The following is a 13,230-nucleotide window of genomic DNA, read 5'->3' on the forward strand; positions in this document are numbered from 1 at the left end:
AGATATAGAAAGATAAATAGACTTGAAGATAAGTGGTAGGAAGACAGATAAATGATAGCTGATTGTAAGTAAACAGACAGGCATAAATATTTGATAGATAGGCAGAAAGATATATGAAGGTAAAAGATGGCAAGCAGAAAGCTAGATAGGTGGATAAAGGTAGTAGATGGTAGATAAGTGAATATATAGTAAATGAACAGTCGATAGATTGATATATCTGAATATTAGCTTCCTGCTTGTAAATAATAAATAGACAATAAACATTTTAAGTGTCCACTGTGTCCCAGGCTTTACAACAAACTATGAGGATATGAAACTATAGTTCCTGGCTTCATGAAGCTACGAAGCTAAAAATGGAAAGGAGAGTGGATACTCTTAAAAGAAGATGCCAGGGACACCAAAATGTCGAGACTTCTCTACCTTCTCCCATACTTCACTGCCTTCTAGTTACAACGAAATTTCTTTCTCTCCTACAAACCGTTTGTGTTTGTCTTCAGTAATAGTATTTTGTATCTATTGATGATCTCCAGTTTACGTGACATATATCCTGTTTGTGCATAGTTTTTTTTTGTTTGTTTTTTTGCATGGGGTCTCCTTCATTAGACTGTGAGCTCCTTAAGGAGCTCAGCGTGTGTCTTTTGCAAGTCTTTGATTCCCCAGTGCCTAGCCAGTGCCTACATAATAGGGCTTAAATGCATGCTTGTTGACTGACAAACAGACAAACTTGGGAAAACATAACGTGGCTTGATGGAGCATGAAGGGGTCCCGAAGAATAATTTATACAATTAGACAAAGTATGAAAGATTTAGAATGCCAATCAACACAGCACTGCACTTAGATGTCAGAGAATGGATGGCCATGCATGCTATTCACCTCTTCACAAAGAGGCAGTGGATTAAAGCTTTAGAAAGAGATGGATAATTGAAAATATGGTCAACACAGAAATTTGTTTTCTTTCATTATACATGTTTGTTACAAAGTTGTTTCTTTTCGCTTTTTGTTCTGATTTATGGGTTTGAAGTAAAGAAAGTAAATGCTTTTACAATTAAAAATATCTTTTCTTTATCGTGTAAACATGTAATTAGTTACCTTTTTCTGACTATTTTCCTATGTATGATTTCTTGTGAATCATAATAAAATACTCTAAATGATAATATTTGTCATTTCTTACAATATAATAATATTATATTTTATTCATTTACAATAATTTCTTCCCTAATTCCCAAAGTGAAAAGTACCTCCTCTGTTTCAGTTTCATTGATACAGAGAAATAAGTGTTGCTATCAACATTTTGATACATACAATTCCCTTGTTATCTTTCAGGTATTTGACTAGAAATTATTTTATTGGGTTATGAAGTTTGCAGGTTTTAGTGACTATTATGATATAGTAACAATCGCATCACTACGAATTTCTGTAGCCAGTAAAATGTTATAAAGAATTTTACGTTTTCATCTCATTTGATCCAAATAGTTTACCAGCATGAAACAATTCACATCTCTGCGAACAATGTACTATTATCTCGCCCCTACGAAACACTACCATTATGGAGTATCACATCATTTAAAATTTATTTCAATTTGTTTTAGTTTTTTTTAATTAATTACCGACATTGCCCCAGGAAATTTGTTAGGTCCTGTGTACATAAATACAAATTAAAGAAAAAACAGCCGTTGGTCTCAAAAACTTTACATTCCACTTGAAAGAAATAAGGCACAAATCTATATGTGTGTGTATGTACAAAGTATGCATGAGTGTGTGTGTGTGTGTGTGTGTGTGTGTGTGTGTGTGGAGAGAGAGAGAGAGAGAGAGAGAGAGAGAGAGAGAGAGAGAGAGAGAGAGAGAGAGAGAGAGAGAGAGAGAGGGCGAGAGAGAGCAGTAGTAACAAGGGGGATCTTGGAAAGTCTCCTGTAAGAGGTGGAATTTCAGATATGTACCAGCTATATCACTCTGATCAAATGACTTTACCTCTCTGTACCCCAGTTTTGTGATCTATAAAATGGGGATAATAGTAATACCTGTTTCTAGGTGTTGTTTTTGAGCCCCAAATGAGATAACATACGTAAAGGACTTTGAAATTTTTACAACGCCATGCAAATGTTATGTATTGTTTTAATGATTTCTTAATTGTGATGCTCAGAACAGGATATAATGCTATTTCACCTTTCTATAACCTCATATCTGTGAAATTCCTTTAAATATTATTTCCATAATTTTATTTCAGTGTAAGTAGTTGCCTTGGTAAATCTATGCTTTTATATATTTTATGCATATGAAAGCATTCAGTGAAAGGTTTTATCTCAGATACTTGAGAAGATTCTCCATATGTTTTACCAAATGACTGAAGGGGTCCATCATATGCCTGCCTCTTTCTTTGTCTCTTTTTCTGTCCCTCTGTCTATCCCTCTATGTCTCTTTGTTTCTGTCTCTGTATATCCTCTCTATCTCTGTCTCTATCTCTCTGTTTCTCTCCATCTGTCTGTCTCTCTTTCTCTCTGTCTTTCTCTCTTACACACACACACACACACACACACACACACACACACACACACACACACACAGTGATTACAAACCTCAGCTCTCTCTAGTTGTGATATGTTCAGTTGTAGTGTGACTGTCATCTTCTTTTTGGCACACACACATTACAGATACATGTATATATCTATTCACATACGCATTCCTGTTTATATACATTTCTATACGTAGATACATATCTATTTGTAAATGTATTTATGCACATATATTTTGAATACTTGAGGAAAATCTCAAATATCAAACTCAGCAATGAATCTGGAATCTCCTTTCATATTCCCTTTTTAATGATTCTTATAATCAATTAACAATTGCCTATCCTAAGTTACTCTTATCTAGGTCCTTCCATTACTTCACCACAATAGATTCACCCAATATCCTATGGTTCTGCCGAATTTTCTCCTAACGTGTGGAGAACTTCAACATAGGACTCTGGTTAACCACTTTGTTTTAACTTTATTTCTAGCATATCATTGTTTTTAATAATGCATTTCTGGGATAACGTCACTTTTTCTTGAGTTTCAAAGTGCATTTTATGTGAAGTGTGACCCATGCCTCATATGTCTCTACACTGTCCTTCATGTAATGCTCATATTTACTTTATCAGCATTTAAAAAAATGTAAAGTATTTATTTATTTTAACATTCAATTTTTTATTTTGAGTTCTATATTCTTTCCCTCCTTCCAACACTTCTCCAACTTGTTGAGAAGACAATCCATAGAATATCACTTGCAAATGTGTGAAATGTGAAGTGAAGTCAAACATACTTCCATTTTGCTCTTACAGAAAAAAAGGTTACAAAAATAAAGTGAAAAAGTGTGTTTCAGCCTTCACTCATCATTCACAGATATCTCTCTCTGTGGAAGAAAGTAGCATTTTTCATGGTGAATACTGTAAAATTTTCTCGACTTATTGTCATTGTGGAGTGGCATGTTTAAGTGCAAGCAGAAGGCGTTATTGCCTTGACCTTTGGGTGTGAAAAAAAGAGCAGTAGGTAATGATTAGGGGTCATGTCCCTTCCACAACCGTGGACTTGGCTCTCAGAAGGCGACATTCTTCTTGATGACATTTTTATTTATCTTACCAAGAATCACGTTTTACCTCGCTATTCAATATCTCCTGATCATTGCTCCAGCATATTACAACCCCTTTCTACTTCCATATTCTGTATTGTCTCTCATCAATAAAGTACAATTGCCATAAGGGCAAAAATTACCTTGCTGATTTATATTAATGTTTCTACCACTTTGCACAATGTTTGGCATTTAGTGCATTGAAAATAATTGCTTTATCTATCCATTCACCTATCCATATATCTATCATCTTTCTATAATCCATCTACCTACCTACCTACCTACCTACCTACCTACCTACCTACCTACCTATCTATCTATCTATCTATCTATCTATCTATCTATCTATCTATCTATCTATCTATCTACCTATCTATCTCTCTATCTATTTATCTATCTAGCTGTCTTCATCATCATCTTCATCATCCTCTATCTAGTTAAGTGGGAAAGAGACGATGTAAAAGGTTTTAAAAGCTAAACAGAAGGCTGGACCCCCATGACCAGTCCACGAGTGCTTGTCTGCCTTGATTTTTTCTTAATACACTCCTTTAAATGTTCTCATCCTGAGTTTTGACTCCTTTATCTGGGTAAAAGGTCCAATCATAGAATTTTCTCTTTAGCAATCTAGCAAGAACCCACCAGGAGACTTTTTGGGGACATTCCTTTTGTCATTTGTCAATGAAAGGTGTCATTTTTCCGGTCCTTGCAAGCTACCATTTTGTCATTACCTGACAGAGTGCTGGAGTATATAGAGATACATGAATAACATTAAGTGACAGAGGAAGAATGATTATCAGCCTGGTTCTTGAATCCTCATACACGTACTCTATGCAGTATTTCATTCTTCCATAATAATTTATCATCCACTATTTTCACATACACTTTTTAAATTTTATTTTGTTGATTTGTTTTTGTTTTTTTCTTCTGCTTTCTCCAATCTAATTCTTCCTACTGACATTCTCCCATTCCTAGTGAACTGCCCAATCTCAGTTTCTTTAATTTAATTTCCTCTTCTTAACCCTCCCTCCCTTCCCTCCTCTTTTTCTCTCACTCCATCTCCACCCTTCTCTCTCTGTCTCTATCTCTCTCTCTGTCTCTCTCTTTCTCTATCTCTCTGTCTCTGTCTCTGTCTCTCTCTCTCTCTCTCTGCTTCCCTCTGTCCTTCTGTAGAATTAATTGCCTTAATTTGAATGGCATTCATTTTCAGTGCCTCATTGCAACAGAATGATTTAATTCACCTTTTCCTTATTCCATTCCCCATATAATCTGATATCGCATTAATTATTAGATTATGAGACCAAATTATTTTTAATTAATCTTTTCTTCATTCTTTATCTGGTTTTCATGCAGGAAAGAAGTTCACGTGATATTTCCATTCCAAATGGCTATGCTCTCTTCATAATCTCTCAGAGAAACTAAGAAATGATGAAAGATTAACAACACCAACAAAATTAAAAACCACATTCATCTCTTGCATTGAGTCTATAATATAATATTATGGAATTCAAGGGATATTTTTCTATTCGTATTTTTCTATTTTCCCATCTTATTTCATTATCTCAACCTTCAAAATATTAATCTTTTTTTAGCTTTTGTACTTTTTTTTTTACTGTATTGTTTCATCTGTCCTTAGAAATTTTTCCCCAAGTTGATTTGTTTTCCTTGTTATAATGCTGTTTAGACAAATTGAGGCATTTTAAGAGAGAACAAAAATAAATTTTAAAACATCTATATAAGAATAGAGAAAAATATTAATTTCATTTTTATGTCAATTGAATGCGTTAGATTTTCTAATGTGTTTTTGTTTATGTATTTAAACAATCTTTTAGCATCTTCAGTTCACATGTGGAGTCATTTAAAAGAATGACTAAAATATTTTGTTTTTTTGAAATCCATTTATTCTAATGGTAAATTGGACATTACAGGATGTTGTATGTATATCACCTTTAAATAATATATTGTATCTATTTAATTTCTTATAAAAGATTAGTAGCCTTTTTTGGCTGACTGAGTTCCCTTTGAGAAATTTATTCTCTTCTATAATGTAATAATTTTTATTTTTAAAATATATTTTTAAATGTTAATGAAATGGCTCCTGGTAATTTAAAATTGGGATTTGTCTGTATCTCTGTTCTATGTGTTAACACAATGTTGCTATACCTTTGGCTGCCTATACTGCTGAACATGTCTCCAGGACAAATTATAAAAAACTGACTGAAAACAAATTCCCTCAGCAAGACATTTAATCCTTACACTTTTTAGGAGACTTTATTTTGAGAGTATTCAGAAGAGTCAAGACAAGATGAGACAGCCAATTTACCTTTTAGAAGATCCTTAAAAATTTTTCATTTTTCAGTATCAATCACTGTCTTGTCCCATAGTTTCTTCACGGCATTTTTCATTTCCGTATTTCTAAATGTGTAGATCAATGGATTTAATAAGGGACTTAGAAAGCTATAAAATATTACCACTATTTTATCAAAAGAGAAAGTAGTGGGAGGCCGTGTATATACAAATATACATGGTACAAAAAATAATACAACAACTTTGATGTGAGAGCCACAAGTAGAAAGGGCTTTGCGACGGGCTGCTGTACTGTGTGTCCTTAGAGAGTTCAGGATTACTCCATAAGAGACAAGCAACAGTGAAAAGTTGATGATACAGATAAAACCACTGTTGGCCACAACCATCAGACCAAGCACTTGTGTGTCAATACAGGCAAGTTGTAACAAAGGGTATAAGTCACACATAAAGTGATCAATTACATTGGGGCCACAAAAGGGTAATGGAAGCATGAAGAAAATCTGAATCATGGAATGCAAGAAACCGCCAGACCAAGCTACTCCCACCAGCAAAAAACACAACTGTCGATTCATGATTGTCATGTAGTGCAGAGGCTTGCAGATAGCCACATACCTGTCAAAGGCCATGCATGTGAGGACGATCACCTCAACACCGGCCAAGAAATGTTGTGCAAAAATCTGACCCATACAGTCTTGGAAGGATATGGTTTTCCTTTCATAGAGAGAGTCTATGATAACTTTAGGAGCAATGACAGAAGAGAAACAGGCATCCAAGAAAGACAGAAAGGCTAGGAAGAAGTACATAGGGGAAACGAAAAGAGAAGGGGTGCAGATGATTGTCGCAACAATAAGCAAATTCCCCCCAACAGTTGCAAGGTAGAAAACTAACAATATAACAAATGCCGTTTTCTGAATGTTTGGATTCTGTGAAAGTCCCAGAAGAATAAACTCAGTCACATGACTTCGATTTTCCATTTTTAAAGGACATAAATGCCTTATTTTATCTGCAGAAAAGAGAAAGAAAAATCTTTAATTATCAATATTAAAGGACACGTTCAAAAGCATATTGAAATATATTAATATTAATGACATTTACATACAATATGATATGATTGACTATTACAGGTTCTTCAATACATCTTCAGTTCATATGAAGAATAGGAGGCCCTTTATGATTCCAATGGTCCTCTCCATTATCCTCACCAGTTACCCAATACCCTTTTAATTTTTGCAGAAATGAATAAGATATTCCAACAAAATTTTCAAAAATGTACAAGTTATCAGTTTAATATTCAGAATGTCTTATAATGTGGCCTAATAACATATGAATCTTTTACAATACCTCATAGTTTGTTTTTACATTGACCTTATATTTGTTACATATCATCAGTGTCTTTTCCCCCCATTACCACTGCTCTTTTTTCTTCTCTCCCTTATTTTCTGCTTGCATGGTGATTTTTTTAATCCACATAAGGTTTTACGTTTATTATTATTCAATTTGGATGAATGTTTCAGAGTGCAAGGATTTCCCCCCTTGAATACTAGGTAGTAATCAATAGTTTAGCTTTCTTTTCTGTATTTTTTCCACTGGAATATTTAACAATTGTCCAATTTATACATTCTTTAAAGAAATATATATATTTATGTGTATATAAATGTACATTTTCATATACATATATGCACATACACAAATATACATGAAGGTGTGTAAAGATGCATATGCATAGATACATATAGAATATACAAAAGCACAAATAATTTCTAAAATATTCTCATGAAACCTTATTTTGAAGATGATATTGAACAATTAACAATCTCCCTCCTCTCTATCTCTCTCTGTCTTTGTCTCTGTCTCTCTCTCTATTTCCACGGGTTTAGTTAACAATAGTTTCAAACACACATAACCAATTATCTCTTAGAAATTTCAAAGTAGAAATCCAACAGACATCTTAAACTCAACGTATTCCATATTCATTCCTTGAAAAGGTCTAGTAAAGTGAGGACTGTCAATTCCAGAGTTAGTCGTATGCTTCTGCCACTGAATTTCTAAGTCTTCTGATATATTTCAGAGCCACAGGAATCCTCCCTGGAGAGAAAACGGCATCCAGCTTTACTCACAAAATGTGAGGTGAAATATTCTCAATTATTCAACACCTGTCTCATAGGAAGAAATTAGACCCTACTCTCCCCCACCCACCAAAAAAAATTAAATGTTTAATCCCATGGATTGGAATGAGGACAGGAGATGACTAGCTATATATGTTCCCCACCTTTCTTTGTCACGTTGCAAAAGTTATTCTATTTCAAAATCTCTCTTCTCAGTGTTTGTTTCATAAATCTCTGCATAATGAAACTTCTAACCAATAGCTAGCATAGCCTGTGCCATTAGTGAAACGAACTCCCCTCTCAAGTATCTGGTACAGATCTACCCTGAACACACCCCGCCTAAACATGAATTTCTAATTTATGTGAAGAACTAACTAATCAATAAATTGTCTTTATCAGTAGGATCAACAACTGTTTTGCAGTTTTAAAATTGCCTAGACACACTGGAAAGACTTTCACAGTTGGTATTTATCGAAAGTAGTATTTCAATGCTTTCGGAACATGAAACCACACTGCCCTGTTTCTCAGATCTCCCCATAAAAGACAAACTGCCTTTCTTGAAGTTTTGAAGTTAACTGGTAACTGCTACTGCTGTTGCTGCTGCCATTATTACTGAAGCTTCTGTTACTATTCACTCCTGCTGCTGCTGCTGCCAGGATTGCTGCTGCTACTTCTAGTACTGCTAATATTACTGCTGCGACTACTGCTGCTGCTGTTGCTGCTATTATTGATGTTGCTACGACTACTGATGCTGCTGTTTTCCTTCTCCTCTACTTTTACTACTATGTCTATATCAGAGTTTCCATTTTTCTCTCCCCAAACCATTCCTTCCTTGGAGCTGAATGATATAGAAAAAAAGATCTGAAGGCAATTTGAATGACTATACCTTTCATTCTTTGAACTTGCGTCCTCAGCTGGCATGTTGCAGGAACTTCATTAATATTTTTGATAGATTGGTTGATTCGTGTGTATACTCCTGGTGTGCATCGTTTTCCTGAGCTGCTGAAAAAAATTTGTTAACGTGTGAGCATTCTTCTTTGGATGAATTTCCCCTAAGGCATTAGTGTTCATCTCTTAGCAATCAAAACTTCTTAGCTCAGCTCCAAGCCTCTTCAAATTGATAGGTTTTTCCAGCATTTCTGATGTTCAGGCAATAAATCAAGATTACCTGCATACCCCCTGAAGAGGACAGGGCAATGGGCTGTGAAAGTACTGTACAAGTAAAAACAAACATCTGTGTTTGCCCTGATGCAAATTTCTTAAAAGGAAAAGTCTATCAGAAAGTTAAGACTAAAAGAACATGAAAAAATGTATACGTATGTGTATTAGTGTGATCAATGACAGCTTAACAGAAAGTTTGGACAATAATGTTAAGAGAAAGAAATGGAAGTAGTATAAGAGAAAATGCATCCGGAGCCAAATGATCCTCTCTTTGTTTCTGCCTCTCTATATATCTCTTTTTCTTCCTCTTTCCCTTTCTCTCCCCCCCCCATTTTCCACTCTTTCACTATTTTCGTTTATCTTCCTCTTCTCTCTCCGTTTCTCTTTTTCTATCGCTCTTCTTCTTCTCTCTACCTCCTTTCCTTCTGTCCCTCTCTCTCCCCCTTTTTTTTTTCTCTCTCTCTCCCTATTCATCTTTTTTCTCCCTTTGCCACCCTTTCCCCTTTCACTTCACCTGGCAAAATGCAAAATCACAAATGCTTTTGTTTATTACTTATATTCACCAGGTAGAATATGATGCTTCAGTTTCCATAAAAAGGTAGTGAAGGGGTTTTTTATTTGTTTTTTTATTACTTTTATTTACATCTTCCAGGAAAAGAAAACAAAATAAACTTATATAATGATTTTTTAATTATTTCTATAGAGCCCTTAATTAATTCCCTTCCCCCAAATCTGACAATATTTTGGGAAAAATTTTTTTTAATTCTGTATCTCAATAATAGGTCGATCCTTAAGTGTATCCTGGCAATAAAAGTACAAACTATTAGTGAGATTTTAATAAAGCAGAAAAAAAGCTTTGAAACCTCATTTTATTTAAGTAGTCAAACTTTGTATTCTAAGACCTGAAAAAGGAACAGATTTTTATTGTGGGCAACAGTGAAATATAGTAAACAAATTATCAGTACATTTCTCAGATCCTGGTGAATACCTGTTGCTGAGCCACACTATGACCTGTGAAAACTTACTTAATTTTGCTATGTCTATATTTCTGCATAGGAACATAAATCAGAATGAGACATCCATATCACAAGTGTCATATATGATGAGACCAGTTAAATATGAGGAGGGCAATAACTGTACACATACATACATGTATATACAGAGAGAGAGAGAGGGAGAGAGAGAGAGAGAGAGAGAGAGAGAGAGAGAGAGATATTTAAATCCAAGAAGTACCAAATATATTTATTCCAAAAGCAGATATGAATTATTTCTATGGTTCCCGATTGATATTTCTTAAGTAATACGCCTTTTACTTTCTGCATTAATTATTTAGCTTCCTCACCTCCAAGAGACTAAAAGCTGAAATCCTTGCTCAAACATTCAAAGCCCCAAATAATTTAGCCCTTAATGTTTATTTTTTTAATGATCCCACTTTTGTCCACTTTGAATGACCTTCTATTTCCATTAAGTTAAAAAGTGATGGAATGGCAGTTGAAAAAAAATAAAGGCATGAAGTAATAATACTTTGATCATTCGATAAATTCAAAGGTCTTGGATGAAAAGACTTAGGAACAGGAAGACTGGGGACAGGGTGAGACATGGTCAAAGGGAGAGTGACCAGGGATTGCAGTGGGGTTGGAGGGAGGAAAAGGACCAAAGAAATTACAGAAAAAAATTTTTTTTCATGAGTTCATCATCATACCATCACCTTACTCAGTCCAGCGATGAGGGATTTTTAGAGGATGTTGGATCTTGGTCACCTAATATTTTGGGAACTCATTACTCTAATTCCTTGTCCCACATGGCTTTAAAGGCCAGAAGAAAGGGAGACACAGAATCTACTACAATAGAAAATTGGCCTAAATCTGGCTGCAGGGTTCTCAGTTTGGTTTTCTTAGAGTCTAATGTTGTCTTAAACATTTATTTATAGTACCTGCATCAAACGTTTGAAACTTAGAGAACTGACAGTCTCCAGGGAAATGAGGGATGTTCTTTATGGGGAAATTGTCTCCAAATGTTTTGTAACTTAAAGGTCAATGAAAGAAGAAATGTCCCTGTCCAATTTGGTCTAACCTGATCTGGAACCAAGTCTTAGTTAAAGCAGAAAACAGTTGAACTGGGTCTTCATTGCAAGTTTCTTATCCTGCCTAGTATTTAGCACTCTTTCCATAAACACCATTATCTCTGAAACCAAAAGTAGCATTTGTATAGAGTTCACTGTGCCCTTTTCAATACCCCACCACCTTGCTCCCAAAAAAGTATTTTCTTAAAATCATCAAATATAAGAGATAAAAAGATCATTTTGTGTAATCTGCTCAATATAATGAAGGTGGCATCAGTTCTAGAAAAGTTTAGTGAATAATTTTCTTAACATTATAATTGTTAATTGTAGATATATTCAGGAACAAACTGAGCATTTCAGTTTTTCCCAAACACTTCCAATTAACTTTAAGGTAAATCATTTTCATTTTTCTGTGGAGGACCATGAATAAGTGGTTTATTAACAAGTACTCCCATCAGATAGTGGAAATTTATTTCGTGCGTTAAGCAAGATTTTGTGTGATGATTTTCATAGTTTTAAAATCTCTCTACCATAGTATAAACCCTATGTGAATTAAGACACCATCTTTTCTAAAATCTAACATCTGCCCCTGATTATAGATTTGCTTTCATTACACAAGGTATTATTTTAAAATATTAAAAATATAAAAATTTATCCTTCCCAATGATTTTTTGCATCCACTTATAGGATCTTGTGCCCTCTTACATGTGGCTACTCCAGAAAGTTATCTGGGGTTCATAACATGGCTCTTGAGATACTATAAATATGTGATTTTTGACAGGAAGTAATTGACAATTAATTGGCTTCAGTCAAAGGACACAAATATTTCAAAGAAAGACATCTTAAAATGTGTGTATTAAAAATACCAAACAACATTTATTTCCCTAGTAGAAGCGAACACATTATTCTTTCATGCCATGAAGATCTACCTACATACCTCAAGAGTAAAAAAAAGTTGCAGGACAAAAATAGAAAGGGAAAAATTGGAATAGGTAGCAACAACATAATATAGTGAAAATAGCCCTAGGGTTAGGGAAAATTCTAGATTTCTCTCACTTACTACTTATAACAGTTCAGGTGAAATGATTAACCATTATTGTCCTCAGTTTCTTTATATATTGGAGGGAAGGGTAGCATTATATCATCTCTAACTTCCCTTCACACTTGAAAGCTGTAAAGTCATTGATTTTCCTCCCTAGTCAATAAAATATGCACACACACACACACACACACACACACACACACACACAGTTGCGTCAATATGGGGTATACAGGCACCAGTCATAATGGAAGCTTGTAACTATTCATAGTGCTGTCCTTCTTTTCATATTTTGGACTGAGCATAATAGAATCATTACTCATTCTGTATTTAACTGACCACAAGTTATGCTCATACTTTCAGGTTACAGGGACAAGTACAAGCAGATAACACCTCTCCTTCACATTGGTCCAAATCTTCTTTGAAGGAGAAGGTTATAATCAATATTTAAGTATCTATTACATTTCAGGTACTGTAAAAATCATTTTAGAAATATTTCCAAATTGATCCTTACAACAATCCTGTGAGGTAGCTGCTTTTATTCTCATCGTACAGTTCAGGAAACAGAGGTAGACATCTGCGACATGGAAAGTTAGTAACTTGGGGTCGCAAAGTATGAATGCTACTGACCATGGGAACTTACACTGTTGCTCCTTAGCATCTCCATAGCATGTTTTACTTCTGCATTCCTCAAGGTATAGAAAGGAGTTGAGCAAAGGAGTTCCAATGGTATAAAATAAAGACACCAACTTATCCACAGGGAAGATAATTGGGGACCAAGTATATATGAAAATACAAGGAACAAAGAATATAACGACCACAATGATGTGGAAAGTACATGTGGACAAGGCTTTAAGCTTCCCTTGTGCACTGTGATTTCTTAGTGAATAAAGGATAAAAACATAGGAGGACTTAAAATTGACTGTGTAGTGCGGAGGTTTACAGATGGCCAC

At 34.7% G+C, this 13,230-nt stretch overlaps 1 protein-coding gene across 1 annotated transcript; it reads right to left on the reverse strand.

The window, feature by feature from the left end:
- Nucleotides 1-5,951: 5,951 nt before the first annotated feature.
- On the reverse strand, nucleotides 5,952-6,884 carry LOC140511516 (olfactory receptor 4C15-like). Its single transcript, XM_072620650.1, has one exon. The coding sequence runs from the start codon at nucleotides 6,882-6,884 to the stop codon at nucleotides 5,952-5,954; it is 933 nt and encodes a 310-aa protein (XP_072476751.1).
- Nucleotides 6,885-13,230: the final 6,346 nt, after the last annotated feature.

The sequence above is a fragment of the Notamacropus eugenii genome, chromosome 6 (genome assembly GCF_028372415.1).
Source record: "Notamacropus eugenii isolate mMacEug1 chromosome 6, mMacEug1.pri_v2, whole genome shotgun sequence".
NCBI classification, from domain to species: domain Eukaryota; kingdom Metazoa; phylum Chordata; class Mammalia; order Diprotodontia; family Macropodidae; genus Notamacropus; species Notamacropus eugenii.